Source organism: Alexandromys fortis, unplaced genomic scaffold (assembly GCF_014885135.2).
Source record: "Alexandromys fortis isolate MF-2015 unplaced genomic scaffold, M_Fortis_MF-2015_v1.1 scaffold_161, whole genome shotgun sequence".
Taxonomy (NCBI): domain Eukaryota; kingdom Metazoa; phylum Chordata; class Mammalia; order Rodentia; family Cricetidae; genus Alexandromys; species Alexandromys fortis.
This window is the reverse complement of record NW_026068073.1, coordinates 1686632-1704553: the sequence shown is the minus strand read 5'-3', so window position 1 is coordinate 1704553 and position 17922 is coordinate 1686632. Positions and strand designations below refer to the sequence as shown.

The 17922-nt window shown below is 56.7% G+C and overlaps 1 protein-coding gene across 1 annotated transcript; it reads left to right on the top strand.

Moving 5' to 3' along the window:
- The first annotated feature begins 3398 nt into the window (after positions 1-3398).
- Kcnc3 (potassium voltage-gated channel subfamily C member 3) lies at positions 3399-17820 on the top strand. The gene is given in 7 exon segments (XM_050121292.1): positions 3399-4262; positions 7958-9065; positions 11078-11272; positions 11506-11525; positions 11527-11633; positions 13978-14037; positions 14963-17820. Coding segments are annotated over 7 exon segments (2508 nt in total). The 3' UTR covers positions 15117-17820.
- Positions 17821-17922: the final 102 nt, after the last annotated feature.

Here is a 17922-nt window from a genome sequence, read left to right as displayed (position 1 = left end):
CAGTGTGTTTACAGTCTTGGCTTCACTGAGACTCTTCCCTGGATTTTGCACTGGATAGGTTGGGAGGTAGGGAGCGGAGCAAAAAGTAATCTTAGAAGTCCTGAAAGGGGAGATTGGTCTCTAGTGACTTGGTCTTGGGACTGGGGAGAGGACAGCGGGAGAGGATGCCAGGGATGCCAGAGGGTGTCCTGGTGGGGGGCAAAGATGAGGATGAGTGAGGTGGACCAGGACTAAGAAGAGTCTCAAGAAGTAGGCAGACATCCTTCCTGGATCCCCTCAACTCAGTTTTGATTCTGTTCCCCTGTGGATGTCCTGTAACACAAGCTCCATCCTTTGACCTATGGTCAAAGGGTGGTGATTCTCTACTGACCAACCCCTCTCCCCATGCCCTGGGGAATGTAGCAGGCTTTTTCATGATTCTCCCAAACCATGACATGGAGACTTAATATTAGTTATGATGTTTGACTTAATCTCATGGCCTGTCCCACTAGCTCTTACTTCACCTGTTTCTTGTCATCCACATTTTGTCTCATTCTGTATGCTTCCTCCGTGTCTGTCTGTCTGTCTGGTGGCTGACTGGCTGGACCCAGGAATTTCCCTCTCTTTCTTCCTCATTCTCTCCTCTCTTCTTCCCCAAACCTAGATTTTTTTCCCTCCTATTTATTCTCCCTGCCTGCCAGCCCCGCCTATCCCTCCTCTGCCTAGCTATTGGCCATTCAGCTTTTTAGTAGACCAATCAGGTGCCTTAGGCAGGCAAGGTGTAACAGCAACACATCTTTACATAGCTAAACAAATGCAGCACAAACAAATGCAACACATCTTTAAATATTCCACAGCAGGGGAGGTCTTGGGAGATACCCAAGTTTCCCAGGCCACGTGAGTTTCAAACTGTTGCCTGCTCTCTATCCCCACCTCTAACCCCCTAGTCTTCTGTTTCCTCCTCCTTATCCCCATTTCTGACCTCTGGGGGGCGGGACAAGACCAAACACTGGTTTATTTGGTAACTGGATCCCATGCTTGGCTCTGTAAAGAGCAGAAAGTCAGGGTGCAGGTGAGGTGTGACAGAGGATTGTGATTTAGGCTTTTGTGACAGTCATATTTCCATCCTCTAATGCATGCCCAAACCCTGGGCCAGCCTGCCACCCTGGCTCCAACTGTCCCCTCACAGCAAGTCACTGCTTCTATCTGTCACATGCCAGAATTAGGAGTGCGCAGTCGGTAGTAAGTGCCTCTTTCTATTTTCTGCGTCAGAGTCTTGAAGGTTCCAGGGAATGGGAGCTCCAGCCTCTGGGGCGGGTGAGGACTCACTCCTGGGTCTGCAGGACAGGCCTCACTTCTGCGACTCTACAATGATGCAGACTCAACTGCTGTCAAGATGGGGTTAGATTGGGATGGAGAATCCAGAGACAGAGGAACCCAAGACCCCGGGACAGAGGACGACAGAGCTTCAGAAAGTGAAATAGACAGAAATCCAGAGACAGGGAGAGGGGCAGAGTCCGGGGAGGGGGGCGCAGAGACGCAGAGGGGAGGAGATAGAGACTTAAAGAGGGAGGGACAAAGAGCTAGAGAAAGGGACTGGTACCAGAGGAGGGAGACAAAGACCCAAAGAGAAAGGATGAGACTCACACACAGAAAGACGCTTAGAAGAGAGGAACCAGATTCCCAGAGTGGTAGGGAGAGGTGGGCGAACACTCAGAGACAACGGAGAAAAGGTGACAGAGACACTTAAGCGGGAACGGGGCTTGGGATGGGAATACGAACCCGCGAAGCGCCTGCAGAGGGAGGCGACGAGCCAGCGACCGCCACAACGCCTGACCTGCCCTCTTCGCTCTCGCTGGCGCCTCAGCCCCCGCCGCAAGCCCCGCCGCAGCCCCTGCCGCAGCCCCCGCCGCAGCCCCCGCCGCAGCCCTCGCCGCAGCCCCCGCCGCAGCCCCCGCCGCAGCCACTGCACTTGCCGTAGGACCGCCCAGGAGGCGGGGCCTACCAACTAGGAGGCGTGTTGTCTCTTGTCCGACTCCTCCCTTCGTTCTCCATAACCCCACCCTTCCCCATTGGCCCGCTTATTCCAGTGGTTGAGAAGCTGTAGGCAGCTCCAAGGGCTGCACTCCCCCCTGCATGTACTGGCACCCTCTCCTTTACCCTCCTGCCCACAACCTTTGTGGTTTAGGCCTCATTCTCTTTCCTCCAACAACCGGAAATTTTGCCCTTCCCCAAGGCCTCGTGGACCATCCCCTTGGGTCTCTGACATTCCTGGCCCAGACCCCCGTGTCCGGTGAGTGTCTTTCCCCTAAGGGTTGTCTCATTTTCCGCCCTCCATCCCACCAGGCTGGCGGTTCCTGAAGCTCTAAATGCCCATTTTTAGTGCCCCACTTCTCCATCTACTGATCAGTCTCATCTTCCTCTGGACCATTGAAGATGTTCCCAACCCATTACAGGCCCCGCCCACTTGTCTGCGTTTCTTCCACCCATCGGACCCTCTTCCTAATGAAGTCCAAGTTTACAGCCTCCAGCTGGAGCTGGTGGTGCACGCCTGCCATCCCAGCTACCAGGATAAGGTTGAGGCAGAGTCAGGATAGCAAACCTAAAGCCTCCCTGGACTCTACAACGTGCAGTTTCAGCCCCTCCCTAGCGTCCATGCAGAAGTTCCCAGGCCTCTCCTTCCACCCCTTCCCATTATCCCTGTACCGGTCAGCTTTTCAATCAGGTTCTGTCTCCACCTCCAGTTCTGGTTCCGCCCCTTCCCCGCCCCCAAGTGAGACCCTTCCCCTCATTCTTCCGTCCCAATAAGGACTGTTAATTGATTTCTTGGGTTTCCAATCACTGTTAACCTAACTGAACCCTCCCCTGTTCATCTGCTTTTCCAATACAGGTAGGGGAGTGACCAGTTTGGTTTCTTTGTCAGCTTCTCCTCCTGTGGTTACTCCCTTTTTATGAACAGCCTATCAGATTTTTTTTTTTTTTGAGGTAGTTTCATGTAACCCAGGCTGGCCTCCGCCTCACCTGTAGCATGATCTTCAACTCCTCATCCTCCTTCCAACCCTCCCTCCCCCCGGCTCCGCCGCACCTGTCTCTTTCTCATACCTGGCTCCTAGGTCTCCATTTTCGCTGTATTGCTGAGTTAGGCATTTTTAGGGTTCCCTTGACGCCCCGCCCTCTTCTAGGTACGACCCAATCCCTGAGTCTTCTCTGCAACCCCACCTACTCTAACTAGGCTTGGTCGGAGTCCGTCTAGCCGTGGCCCCCGCCCATCTCCGCAGCCCAATCAGCTCTTGCCCTCCCTCCACCTATCCAATAGCACTCTCCTCATACAGTCATCGTCTCCTCTCACCCAATCAGCTTGGACTTTCCACCCGGGCCCCGCCCCAGCTATCCCGCCCCCAGCCCCGCCTCCCTGTCCAATGCTGAGCTCAGTGTGCCTTTGGTGGTTCCGCGGGCGCCAGGGGCTCGGCGAGCAGTAGCTGCAACCGGCACCAACGCCGCGGCCACCGGAATCTCCGCCGCCGCCGGCGTCTCAGCAGTGCACGCAGTTCGGCCCCGCCGCGTGCCCGGCGGGTGCCCCGCTTTCTCGTGGGCCCCGGGGCCGGCGCGCCGAGCCATGCCCCGGGCTGCCAGCGGTGGCCATGGGGCGGCACGGCGGCGGCGGCGGCGACAGCGGTAAGATCGTGATCAACGTGGGCGGCGTGCGCCATGAGACGTACCGCTCCACGTTGCGCACCCTGCCGGGGACCCGGCTGGCCGGGCTGACCGAGCCCGAGGCGGCCGCGCGCTTTGACTACGACCCGGGTACAGACGAGTTCTTCTTCGACCGCCACCCGGGCGTCTTCGCCTACGTACTCAACTACTACCGCACCGGCAAGCTGCACTGCCCGGCCGACGTGTGCGGTCCGCTCTTTGAGGAGGAGCTAGGCTTCTGGGGCATCGACGAGACAGACGTGGAGGCCTGCTGCTGGATGACCTACCGCCAGCACCGCGACGCCGAGGAGGCACTCGACTCCTTCGAAGCTCCCGACTCCTCGGGCGCCGCCAACGCCGCCAACGCCGGAGGCGCCCACGATGCAGGCCTGGACGACGAGGCGGGCGCAGGAGGCGGCGGGCTGGACGGAGCAGGCGGCGAGCTCAAGCGTCTGTGCTTCCAGGACGCAGGCGGAGGCGCCGGGGGACCTGCCGGGGGCGCGGGCGGCGCGGGCGGCACGTGGTGGCGGCGCTGGCAACCCCGCGTGTGGGCGCTTTTCGAGGACCCCTACTCGTCGCGGGCCGCCAGGGTGAGCGCGCTCTCCGAGCACCCTTAACTATCCCAACCTCTCTGCGCCCAGAGTACTCCCTGCCAAGTCTTCCCCACCCGTCCCGTCTCCCCAGTCCTCTGGAAGCCCTCTTTCCCTGCAGCCGGAGTTCCCTACGCCCCTTCAAACACACCCCTCCCGAACCTTCAGCTTCTCCCGGGCCTTCCAAACTCCAACCACTGCTCTAAGTCATCGTAGATGCTGAGAAATGGCTCCCTAACTGAAAATCTCCCGGACTTCCCTGGCAGTCTCACCCTTTCCTTTTCCACACACCTCCTGAGACCTTCAGAATGTCTCAAGCCCTCAAAATGTCCTTAGCCAAAACTCAACTCCCCGTTCCTTGAACACCCCGAAGCCCCTTATTCCCGGTCCTCGGTGTCCCAGACCTTAGAAACACTACCTCCCGTGTCGTCGTCGTCCCCTCTCCAACTCTCCCTCATTCTCTGCCTGGGCCCAATTTCTAGATCTCTGTTTCTCTCTAACTTTGGACCTCCTGGCTGTTTGTGATCTTCTGCTCCTAGCTCTCAAAGTTCTAGAAGATCCGCGCCCCTGCAGAACCTCCAGGACCTCACTGAACCTCCAAACTGCTGGTTCCAGTCAGGACAGTTTCCCAACGACCTAGCTACAACGCTGAGTCCGGGGAGCGGTGTAGGGGGGTCTTTTGTAAAACTCTCCTCCCAGATTCTTCCTCACTCTCTTCATCAACTCCCTGCAAAGACTCGCCCCATAGAGCTCAGACTTCCGCAATCAGGACCCACTTTTGTGTCTCCAGAAGGGCCCCATGCTTTCCCTCTCCTCTTTAGCACCTCAGTTTGTCCCCCTCCACTTGGAATTGCCCTACAGGGTGCGATTGGAGGGAGTTATATCCCCTCCCTCCAATCGCACCCTGTCCTCTGCCTGTAGGATCCCTTCCCATTTCCATTCCTCCCTCGCCAGTTACTTTCTCATTCTGCCAAGTGACTTTCAGAAGTTTGAGTCCCCTCCAATCTAGAGACCTAACTCCTGCAATCACCCCCAAGTCATCAGTCCAGAAACTTCTCATGGTTTCCGTTCCCACCCCACTTGGGATAGCTCAACCCGCTGGGTTCTCCTCTCTTAGCCTTGCTCAAGCTCCCCCTACTATCACTCCTCTGTTTGTCTCCCCTGATGTAAATCCAGAACCTTAGAAACCCCTAGGTTCCCTCAACAATCTCTCGTGGAAAAGTTTGTGAGCCGCAGTAGATACCCTCTTGATAGCTCTGGCTAGAGCTTTTCCTTCTTCCTAAACTTCCTCCAGGTCGGGAGACCCTAGAGAAGGATGTGTGGGAATAGCCAGGGGAGTAAATTCAGGGCAAAAGAGGGCACTAGCAAAAGTGGGAAACAGAGAGCCACTTCTCCCCTCCTCCCTTTCCCCCTCCCCCCTCCTGCCACCTCGCCGCGTCCTGGGCCGGGAAGGACGCAGAGCCGCAGTGCCGCATTCGGGCTGGGGAGGGGGGGGGGACCGGAGGCTTCGCATAAAGTTTTAGTCCCTGAGAAGCGCTGAATTGGCGACATTTAGGGTTGAGTTGGGAGGAAGGGGAAAGAAAGAGGGGCAGGAGGGACATGGCCCCAGATGCTCCTTCGCGCCTCAGAGCATCTCCACCCCCACTCGATGCTTTGGGGCGCCCTTCCTTCCTGTGACCCATTGAAGGGGTCTGAGACTGAGAGGAAGTTTTTGGGTGATGGCCAGGCTAGAGGTCCAGAATGGCTACGAAGGTCACGCATTTATTAATTGCACCGACTTTTGCTTGTTTGTTTAAATATCCGCTGTGTGCTGGGTACTTTCCAACCTCCAGGTGGACCTTCTTGCAAATTGGGAGCGCAAACCACTTTCAAGCTCAGGGTCCAGCCCTCCCGGCTCTGCTTTGCTTTCTTTCTAGAACCTCGGTACCCTCCCATGCCTTCTGCTTCGGAGTCACTTCAGGGGAAACCAACCCTGCACCTGTGACTGCAACGGGTGCCCACCCTTCCTTGGACTCCTGGGAGGGAAGGGGTTAGGCAAATTATAGGCCCGGTGGCTTTTAACTGTGAAGCCAAAGCCTTAGGTACTGCGGCTGCGCGCGGCTTGCAGCGCTTCGGCTAGGAATGAGTTAAGAAGGCCACCAGACCACTGCGGCTGCGCACTGCGGCGGGGGAGCTGTCCGTGGTACTGGCCGCCGGGCGCCCTGCTCCGGGCCCGGCCGACCCGCCCCCACTGCAGTACCGCAGCCTGCTGGTTGGGGGCGGGGAGGCCCCGGGCATGCGCTCTGCAGAGACCTCAGGCCTCTTCTCCACTGCAGAGAAACCACGTTGGTGGTCTACACTACTGACCACTGTCCCAACCAACCCTAAGGCCTCTCATCCTTCAGTTATTAAACTCTGACTGAAAGCCCAGGCCCCTGAATTCACCTCTCCATAACCATAACCCCTCCCTATACACAAGGCTTCCTGGTCCTCTTCCCACATCAGATTCCCCCACTTGGCCCCCTTCTCTGGCCTTTGCTTGAGGTTGAAAGTCCAGATCCCCATGCACAGGCCTTTCTCCACAGGACTCTCCTCTTTCTGATCTTCCCCCATCTTATAAGACAGCCATCCCTCGGACCTTGCCTCTCTAGTCCCAACTTCTTCCAGATCCTGAACTAGCCCCCTCTTCCTCACTATGTAGCAAGACTCTGGGTCTCTCCCACTTTGACAAAGCACAAGCTTCTCACCTCCCAGTTACTGGACTTTGGCCCCTGAATTTACCCCCGCAGAACCACAACCTCCTCATCCACAAGGCTTCTCGGTCCTCTTCCCTCTCCTTAGCCTTATCCAGCAAGGCCTTCCCTCTTCAGTTCCCCTACACCCAGTCTTTCATCCCATCCCTGAACTACCGCAGGTCTCTCTGTTTTTAGCAGATCACTTGCAGTGGGGTCCTTAGAGCATAGCTATTTCCTGACCCCCTTATCCTTGCCCCAGCTAACTGATCCACTGTACCCTAGTAACAGCTCAGATCTCACTGTGTTCCAGGCACTCAGCCAAGCACTGTTTTTGGAAGCAAGCCCTCTGTACACTCACCAAATCTTCATAACAATTCCATTAAAAAACAAAATTCAGATCCAAAAAGCTTAACCCTTGTTCCAGTTTGACAAATTCAAATCCAGGCTTTTGAGAGGGGCCTAGTGGCAAGCAGACTTCATATCCCAGCGACTCAGGAGGCAGGAGGACTACAAATTCAAGGCCAGCCCGGTCAAATTAGCGAGACCCTGTCTCAAAATAAAAGTTAGAAAGAGGGCTAGGGATGTATCTTGGGGACAGAATGCTTACCTAGCCTGCGTAAGGCTGGGTTGTACCCCCAGTGCCACAGAAATAAGATCCAGTGTCCCCACGTGCCCTTGCCCTTCCCCAGGTCCAGGTTGAGTCCCAAACCTCTGAGACATGGGTAGTGTGGTTGTCCATCTCAGGCCCATCCCTGAATAGAATATTTGAACCCTTCTGGGGAAACCTGAGATATGGGAAGTACCCAGAAAGTGCTCTTTCCCTGGGTCAGCTGTGGCAGGCGTCTGCCCTGAGCCTCTCAGAACCATTAAGTGGGGACACTTGGATTCTAATGGGGTTTGGGCCCTGAGGTGGAGAATGGGTCTTTACTCCAGTGATGCAAATGTATTGGTCACCCCATCCTCTCTCCCTCCCCCCTGCAGTATGTGGCCTTTGCCTCCCTGTTTTTCATCCTCATCTCCATCACCACCTTCTGCCTGGAGACACACGAGGGCTTCATCCACATCAGCAACAAGACGGTGACGCAGGCCTCCCCGATCCCTGGGGCTCCCCCAGAGAACATCACCAATGTGGAGGTGGAGACAGAACCCTTCCTGACCTATGTGGAAGGCGTGTGTGTGGTCTGGTTCACCTTTGAGTTTCTCATGCGTGTCACCTTCTGCCCGGATAAAGTGGAGTTCCTCAAGAGCAGTCTGAACATCATCGACTGTGTGGCCATCTTGCCCTTCTACTTGGAGGTGGGCCTGTCAGGCCTCAGCTCCAAAGCTGCCAAGGACGTGCTGGGCTTCCTGCGTGTAGTCCGCTTTGTTCGCATCCTGCGCATCTTCAAGCTGACCCGCCATTTCGTGGGCTTGCGTGTGCTGGGCCACACACTCCGGGCCAGCACCAACGAGTTCTTGTTACTCATTATCTTCCTGGCTCTGGGGGTCCTCATCTTCGCCACCATGATCTACTATGCTGAGCGCATTGGTGCCGACCCTGATGACATCCTGGGCTCCAACCACACCTACTTCAAGAACATCCCCATCGGCTTCTGGTGGGCTGTGGTCACCATGACCACCCTGGGCTATGGAGACATGTATCCCAAGACGTGGTCTGGGATGCTGGTGGGGGCGCTGTGTGCCCTGGCTGGAGTGCTGACCATTGCCATGCCGGTACCCGTCATCGTGAACAATTTCGGCATGTACTATTCACTGGCCATGGCCAAGCAGAAATTGCCAAAGAAGAAAAACAAACACATCCCCAGGCCTCCACAGCCTGGCTCACCCAACTACTGCAAGCCTGACCCCCCACCTCCACCCCCGCCACACTCCCACCACGGCAGCGGTGGCATCAGCCCACCACCGCCCATCACCCCTCCCTCCATGGGGGTGACTGTGGCTGGGGCCTACCCACCTGGACCCCACACACACCCCGGGCTGCTCAGGGGTGGTGCTGGAGGACTGGGCATCATGGGATTGCCTCCTCTCCCAGCCCCTGGTGAGCCCTGCCCACTGGCTCAGGAAGAGGTGATTGAAACCAACAGGGCAGGTGAGAATGGGGCCAGCACTGGGGGTGCAGGGAGACCTAGTGGGATGGGGGAGGTGGGCAGGATTGCAGGTGCAAGGTGTCTCTTAGGTTCAGGGGTGGAAGGCAATAGCAGACGGAAAGGACAAATGGCTAGAAGGCTAGAGAGGAAGCAGAAAGGACTGTAGAGACAGGCTCCATGTGCGAGAGTGTTTCTGAAGGTGTTTTTGTAGCCAGGCTGCTCTGAGAGACCCGTGGGCAGACAGCATAGTGAGGCTGTTTGTAGACTCGGAAACCCAGGTATCTGGGGCATGCTTCCTATCCCTTGGAGGCACTTGGTACCTCCCATCTTGAAAAGTAGAGGTAGGAGGAGCAGGAGTTCAAGGGCTAACCTGTGCTACATGTCCCTGTCTCAAATATCACCAGGGAAAAAAGTTCAAAGGGAGAAAGAGAAGGGAAGGAGAGAAGTTAGGACGAGAAAGTGGGTGGATGGGAAGGAGAGAGATAGCAGGGACTCAACACTGGGGAGCCCGAGACAGGAGGGTCAGCACATGTTTGTAGCTATCCTGGGCCACACACATCCAGAGACCCTGTCTCAGGAAAACAAACAGAAAAAGGTTTTGAGTGACTTCGTGGGCCTGCAGTCCACTCACGTTCTCTGTCAGTTTCCTGGGAAAAAGATGAGAGAGGGGAGAGAGAAAGAACAAAGAAGAATTCTTGTAACCCCAGTACTTAGGAGGAAGAGGCAGGAAGATCAGGAGTTCAAGGCCGGTTGGAGCTACATGAGACCCTGTCTCAAAAAGAAAAGGGCTCAGTGTAAATAAAACACAGGGAGTCTCACATGACTCCCAGGAAGGCTAGGGACAAGCCTGCACACCAGGGCAGTGCATGACTCTGGCAGGCTGTGCCGAGGCCAGAGCTGGAGAAGGCAGCATGGCTGGTCTGCCAAGTATCACCATCACTGATGAGAGGGAGACAGTGGAGTGGGCAGTCAGCAGGACAGAGTTCAGGACCCACCCACATGTGGGCAGAACAGCCAGGGTGTGGAGCTGCAAGGCACGGTCTGCAGAGACAGCATGAGAATTCTTGCTAAGGCAAGAGTCAGCCAGGCCTAGTTGATCACACCTGTTACCCCAGTATTTGGAGAGTTGAGGCAGAAGGATGAGGTGAGTTCAAAGCTAGCCTGGGCTATAGAGCAAGACTGTCTCAAAAGAATTTTTTAAATGAGTCAGGCCAAGAAGAGGGAGGAGCCGAGAAAACGGGTGGCTGTGCCTGATTTTGCGTGTTGTGTGTGTCCTGGGGGACGCTGTTTCTTGCAGGCAGTGACTTGGGTGTCCTGGAGGAAGGAGTTGAGCCCCCCCAGGCCTTAAGTAGGTCAAGAAAATGAGCTAGTCTGCCTGGCCCCCCATCTTGTTCCCTTAGCCACTGACCCAGTTTTCCACCCAGTAAAAATAGCTCAAGTCAGAGCCTCGGGGACCCCCACCTCACCCTCCCTCACCTGTTACCTCCCAACCCTTCCCCACCCTGCCCTTTGCAGCACCCTACACTTGTCCCTAAGCAACCACTTTGCAATCCGTGGCATCCTCCCTGTCCCCTTTTGGCGCCCGGCATCTTAATGCTGGTTGTGCCCAGCATCACTTTTGTTTTGTTTTGTCTTTTGTTGTTTGTTTTGTTTTTTCTTGGGGGCAGTCTCACTATGCAGCCCAGACTGGCCTCAAACTCAGAACCCTCCTGCCTCAGCCTCCTCAGTGTTGGGATGATAGGTGGGCACCACTGTGCCGGATCCACAGTAACCATAGTGGCCCCAGCCACTCTCCCAGTACCAATTATGGACATTCCCATACTCACACAAGACCCGATCGCCACTTTCTAGCCCTCGACTCTGCCCCTCAGCCAGCCACTGCCCGTACCCTCCGCCCCATTGTCTTCCCGGCCTACTGCCCCCAGGGTCACTCTCGGACCTCCATCCCTCCAGTGTCCTCTACTCTCAGCTCTCCCTTCAGTCTCTGTTCTGTCTGTGACTTCTCACCTTGCAGTAGACCCCCGTCCCAATGGGGACCCCGCAGCCGCTGCACTGGCCCACGAGGACTGCCCTGCGATCGACCAGCCAGCCATGTCTCCAGAAGACAAGAGCCCGATCACCCCCGGAAGCCGGGGCCGCTACAACCGGGACCGAGCCTGCTTTCTTGTCACTGACTACGCTCCCTCCCCTGATGGCTCCATCCGAAAAGGTGAGGTGCCCCCCAGGAGCTCCCCAGAGACCCTTCCTCTCTCTCCAGCCCCGGGGAGGGAGGAGAGGGGATGGGGGAGGTGCCAGACTTCCCTCTGTGTCCCCCTCAGCCCCAAACTACCTTCTTCCCTATCCTTCTCCCTCGCCTTGAGCCCCAAGTTTCCTCACCTTTCTTTATTCCATCTCCATCTCCCCCACCCTTCCTGATTCTCCGGCCTCTTCCCTCAACCCCAGCCACTGGTGCTCCCCCACTGCCCCCCCCATACTGGCGCAAGCCAGGCCCCCCAAGCTTCTTGGCCGACCTCAACGCCAACGCAGCGGCCTGGATATCCCCCTAGTGGACGAGCCCCCTTCCCCCTAGGGTAAGTAGTTCCCCACCATGCCCCCCCCCACTCCCTTTCCTTCTGTACCTCCAGCTAACCACTGAGAACATGCTCTCCCTGACCATGACCCTCAGCCATGGTGAGCAGCTGCACCCAGTTCCTGACACTGACCCCACCGTCACCCCAAGACGCACCTAGTCCTCACTAACACTCGAACTAACCCAGCCCCAGCTCCCACCTGTGACCTGTTCACCCCAATCCCCACCCCACTGCTGCCTCTACCCTCACCTGTCTGCACCCCTCTCTGGGTGTTTCTATCTAGTCACCAATGTGGGTTGCATGCCTGGAGACTCCTGAGTGCAGGAAGAGTGAGCCAGGCAAGTTCTCCCTAATCTTAAGACAAGAGACAAGGACACAAGAACCAGGAAAGCGGGGCTGTACTAGAGGCCAGGCAGTAAGATGGGTGGAGCAGATCATGAGTCTGGAAGCTCGTGAGAAGCCGGATGAGAGTCTAGCAACAAGAGGAGGACCTAGCTGGAACCTCATCTCATGTGGTCTGTGAGATGAACACATGACGGCCAGTGGTCCGTCAGGAGGGATAGGAAAAGCCAAGCATGGGAGTACACATCTGTAAATACAGCATTCTGATGTTGGGGCAGGGGGGTTGTGAGATTGAAGGGTTAGAAAACAAGATCCTGCCCCCACCCCCCCAATTTCTTGTTTTAGCTACTATACTTCAGGGTGATTTGTTACATAGCAGAGGTAGCTGTTACAATGCCCCACCATGAGGAGGGAAGAACTTTCCTGGAAGGCTCAGGCTCTCTCTGAAGTACTCTCAGCCTTGGTGTGCCCTCAGTGTGAACAGTGCTATTTGTGTTGTGGGTAGGCACTGGCACAGCCTTGGTGTGCCCTCAGTGTGAACAGTGTAGGCACCGGCTCAGCCTTGGTGTGCCCTCAGTGGGAACAATGTAGGCACTGGCTCAGCCTTGTTGTGCCCTCAGTGTGAACAGTGTAGGCACCGGCTCAGCCTTGTTGTGCCCTCAGTGTGAACAGTGTAGGCACTGGCTCAGCCTTGTTGTGCCCTCAGTGTGAACAGTGTAGGCACTGGCTCAGCCTTGGTGTGCCCTCAGTGGGAACAGTGTAGGCACTGGCTCAGCCTTGGTGTGCCCTCAGTGTGAACAGTGTAGGCACTGGCTCAGCCTTGGTATGCCCTCAGTGGGAACAGTGTAGGCACCGGCACAGCCTTGGTGTGCCCTCAGTGTGAACAGTGTGGTTGTGGGTAGGCACCGGCACAGCTGACTCTGGGAAAGCTGTCTGAGAAAGTGACCTGAGACCTGAAAGGAGATCAAGTGCCCAGCCCTAAGTGCTAAGAAGGCTGGGGAGGGGGAAGGCTGGGTTTGAATCCTGTCCATAGAGCTCTTGCCTAGAAGCCCCAGTGAGGGGCTGGGGTATGGCTCAGCAATGGAGAACTTGCACAGAGGACGGGTGGTGTGGCTGAACGGGGAAGGGCTGCAAGGGCATCCGAAAGCTTAGTGCTGGAGAGGCCAGCTCTGTCCTAACATGGGAGAAGTTGCTTGCAGGTGTTGATCTACTACCTGCTCATTCTAGAAACAACACAGCACCTTCTTTAGAAATATAAACACATGAAAAATCCTTGCTCTCGGCCTAAGGCTGTATGGACCCCCATGTTCCAAAGACCTCCAGGGAGTGCCAACTGGGAGCAGACAGGTGTGAGAAGCTAGGCTTCAGGCTCCTAGCCCAGAGGGGTCTGTGTGCCTCCCCCTTCCATGTCGTTCCTATACCCACCCCATCACCTTCCATGTCCATCTCATCACTCCTCCCTTCCTTCCTCCCATCTCACCCCACCCCCGCTTGAACCTAGACCTCTATTCCTTACCCCTTTGTTGGAGGGTTCCTGGTGGGATAGAGGGCAAACAGAGTGTGTGGGGAACCCCAGGGGTGGGTGAGGCCCTTGCTTTTCTCGCATATGATACCAAAATTCATTCACTGAACTCAAATGATGGCCGGAGCTGATGGGGCTGGCTGAATTCTCTGCCCCAATATTCCCCTACTTGCCTGCCTCTCTGCCCCAATATTTTCTTTCCTTATTGGCCTGTCCATATTTACCCTCTGACCTTCTGACTCCCATACCCAGCCCCATTCCTTCCACCCTTGGTCCCTCCCTTTCACAGCCACCCCGGAAGCTCCTGCCATATTTGATGTCTCTGGCTACCCCCATTTCACCGCTCCCATCACCCCCGGAAAACACCAGAGAGGAGAAAAACATCCAGGCATTTCTCTGTCCCCCCAACAGTGAGCCTGTGTTGGGGAGCCCCCATCTGCCTCCCATTCCCCATCCTTGACTCTCTGTTTCTGTCCCCAGCTCTTGTCACCGCCTGAGACCTCGCGAGACCCTCGGGTTCCCCCTGTCCCTTCCCCCCAGGTTAGCAATTGGGAATGGTGGGAGGGGGTGTCCCTGAGACACCGGGCTTCTGTCCCCCACCCCAGGCACTCTCCTGCAGTTAGAATACACCTCCCAGCCTGGGATGCTTAGAAAAGTCAACCCAGTACCTGGTGCTAGCAGAGCAAAAAAACAAAACAAAGCAACAACAAAACCCACCCACCCGCATGGTCCTGATACGGGGTCTCATGAGCTGTGTGACCTTACTGCTTCCCTCACCAGCAGACCCCATCAATTTTGGAATCCTCCACCTCGTCCTGGACTCTTGAAAGATGTCCATGTTGAATGGAATGGCTTATGCCTTAGTCCAAGGCTACCTACCTACTGAATTTGAAGTCAGCCTAGGCTAAATAGTGAGATTGAGGCCAGCCTGGGCTACATAATTTGAGTTCAGTCTAAGATATACAGTATGCTCGATTAAAGCCAGCCTGGGCTACACAGTGAGCTCTTATTACATGGTCCCAGGGTATCTCCTCCCCCTCCCTGCACCAGGCCCCCAGCTTCCCCCTGCGCAGCCCCCTCCACCAGCTGCTGCCTCCACCCCAGCCCTTGCCGCCCACCATCCCACCTCGCCAACTGCTGCCTTTGGGCCTCAGATCAGGGGACCGTGGGGAGGGGGAAAAGAAGGGTGGGCAGGCTGGGTGGGGTGGCTTAGTGGGCACCACCCACCTCCTAATCCTTTCTCTCCCCTTCCCTGTGTCTGCACCTTTCTTGTGGATGCTGACTGACTGCGATTTCTTCACCTCTCTCTCCATCTCCTCGGCCCACCCATCCCGCTTATGGGTGTTTCTCCCCTCTCCACCCCTCCTCTCTCTGCCTCTGTGTCCCTGTTTGGGGTCTCTGTGTACCCTCACCCTGGCTCCTATTCCCACGCACCCTCCCACCCTTGTCTCTGCTCCTTCCCCAGGTTACGAGAAGTCCCGCAGCCTGAGCAGCATTGTGGGCCTGAGCGGGGTATCCCTGCGCCTGGCGCCCCTCGCCACTCCCCCAGGCTCGCCCCGGGCCACGCGCCGAGCTCCCCCGACCCTGCCCTCCATCCTCTAGTGCTCCCTCTCCCGTGAGGGGACTGGGGGTGATGGGAAGGTCGAAAGGAGCTAGGAGTGGGGGCGGGGAAAGGGTTCTTTAAAAAAAAAGTCGTTAATAATATGCAAAAGAGGCGATGATGCCAGCAGACACCCTCGGGCCTCTCCCCACGTACTAGAGCCTCCAGGATAGAGGGAGTGGGGCCGGATCCTGTTCTCCCCCTACTCTCTCCCCTCCCTCCCCCAAAAAAGCAAACCTCAGGTTGTCATGAGCCATAGGACACCCCTCCCATCGACTCCTGTAAATAACTAAAAGCTGATTCCATCTTGGGGCACCCACTCCAGTTTGCATGCCTCCCAGACCCCCTCTTCAGCAATAAGCCCGTCAGGAGCTGCTTGCAGTGAGTTGGAGGGGAGGCCGCCAGGAGCTTCTGGGGTCGGGACTGGCATTTTAGGGGTTTTTCTGCTCACCCCCCAAAATAGTGACCCACCCATCATTAATTGATTCAAGAAAAACAAACAAAAACCCTCTAGGAACATGTAGGGAAAGGAAAGCAGGTTGATAGGCCGCAGCCTTCAGGAGCTCCGCTGGGGGTGGGGGGTTCTGCCAGCAGCTCCCGGGCTTCGATGACTCCAGCTGGTGCATTCCACCCACGCCCGCCTCCAGGGATCTGCTCCCTCTATTCACTGCATGGACTTAGCCCTCCAGGCCCACAACCCTCCACCTACCCTGACTCCACTCTATCTCAGAACATGAGACTAGCACCCTAGACTTCCGGAGATTGACCCTGGCACCGTGCCCTCCCATCCCCGTGCACTCCGGCGCCCCACACTTCCCACTTCCATCACTCTCAGACCCATCCACCCCTGGCCTGGCCTGCACTGCAGTGTTCTTCCACCCTCCCAGACCCTTTCCTTGTATCCCAGCTCACTTCCAGCCTCTGGGACCTGGCAGTCCTCATGACCCGGACATTGCTCAGATAAACTCAAGCTTCCTCTGACCCCAGACAGCCCCAGCCCCCTGCCCCCTGACATCACACGCCTCTGTCCCGGGTACCTCTTCCTGGATGGGCTCGGCCTGTCGGATTCCAGGGAGCTCCCACCCCACCCAGCATCTCTGTCTAGGCAGTACCCTCCTCAAAACCCGTCCCACCGAGATGGTGCCAAAACACAGTTTCCCAGAGCGTGGGACTCCTGTTTCCTCTTCGTGTGCTGTAGTTTACAGAGCGCACAAACGACCACGTGTTTAAAACGTGTGTGCTCCAGGCACAGCACACCTGGCTGGTGCGAACTAGCACCGCAGCAGCTGGGTGTGACGCGTGTCTCCGAGCAAGTCAAGGACAGTCAAGCACACTGCTTGCCTAACGTGCTTCGGTCCCGGGGTTCAATCTCCGGCAACCCCTCTTCCCCTAAAACAGCCCCAAAGTGATCACAGAAGCTGTGGCCCGCGTGGTGGGAAAAGAGGACATGCTCACCTCGGCTAGGACCTCAGCCTGCGCTTCCCCGCGTTCCTTGCCCAACATGAGCCACGTTCGCGGTGGAAAACTTTCTCAAATCCCATCTTGGCTCCAGTATGCTACCTCCCCCCAAGCCCAGAGACCACACTGGTCCCAGAATCCTAAATCCTTTGGAGCAGGGTGGTCGGCAGAATTAGCAATCTCCCTTGTTCCCACAGCCTCAGGGAACCCTCCCTCGGTCACCGTAGTGTCGGTGGGAGTGTCCTTGGACTCAATTCTTGATGCAACGATTCCTATGCAAGGGGCGTTTTGAGTCCCCCCGCCCGCCCCCAGCCTTCCCTTGGGATTTTAACCCCGGTGAGACAGGGGTTGAGGGGTGGGGTGGGATCTGGTAGGGACAGGGCAAAGGGCTAGGGGACTCCAGACACTAGGGTATGGGGTGAAGACTCGTAATATTGCCAAAGGGTTCGAATTCTTTAAACAGCCCCTGCTATTCTCCCGTCCCTCAACACAGACAAATGGGGCGGGGAAAGGGGGTAAGAGTCCTTTTGAAGGGTACCAGCCTCACTGTCTCCCCTGCTCTCCAGTTTCCCACACGTATCCAGCTTTTTAGTTAAGCTTTAAAAGAAAAAAGAAAGCTACTATCACTATAAATGTCTACAAAACGTGATTTTTGCCCCCTTCATATCTCCCAGTTTACCAAACTACGGGGTTCCGGGAGGGAGAGCCAGGTCCTGGTCTCCCTTTTCCCCACGGCCGCCAGGGTGCCTGCAACTGCACGCATGCGCTGCATGACGCGCCCCCCCACAAGCATGCGTTGCGCACCCCTCCTGCGCGGGTGGGGGGGGGACGACGCTCGGACTTGGGGCTGGGGGCGGGACGACGGGGAGGAATGATTGGCAGGGGGCAGGGGGGTCTTCCTGAGCTCAGCAGCTCCCCTCCTTCCCCACACACTCACAGCAATAAGTTTCTCTACTTCTAGTGGGCGGACGGGCCTGGCCTGGCCTGGCGCGGGAGGGGCTGGCCAAGGGGCGCTCTCAGGGATGGGGGCGGGTCCTGAGTCTGGGGGAGGGGAGGTCTGCAACTCTGGTGCTAACGGCGGGTCTTCCTGGCCCACCAGCAGGCAGGGAGGGAGGGGTCGGCAGGCTCCTCCCCCAAGCCTCCCCCATGCCCACCCAGGGTGCATGAACCACCCTCGCAGAAGCTGCCGCATGTCAGCCCTCCCCCACAAAGAAACAGTGTCATGCCCCTCTCCAGCCCAATAAATGATTCCTTTTCATTTAGAAGTGGCTTTTTTGATTTGGGGCTGGGGTACTCACTGGGAACTTAGAAAGTAGGTGGGGGCTGGGCTAGGTGATGCCGACCCAAGAGGTAGAGGAAATACGCCC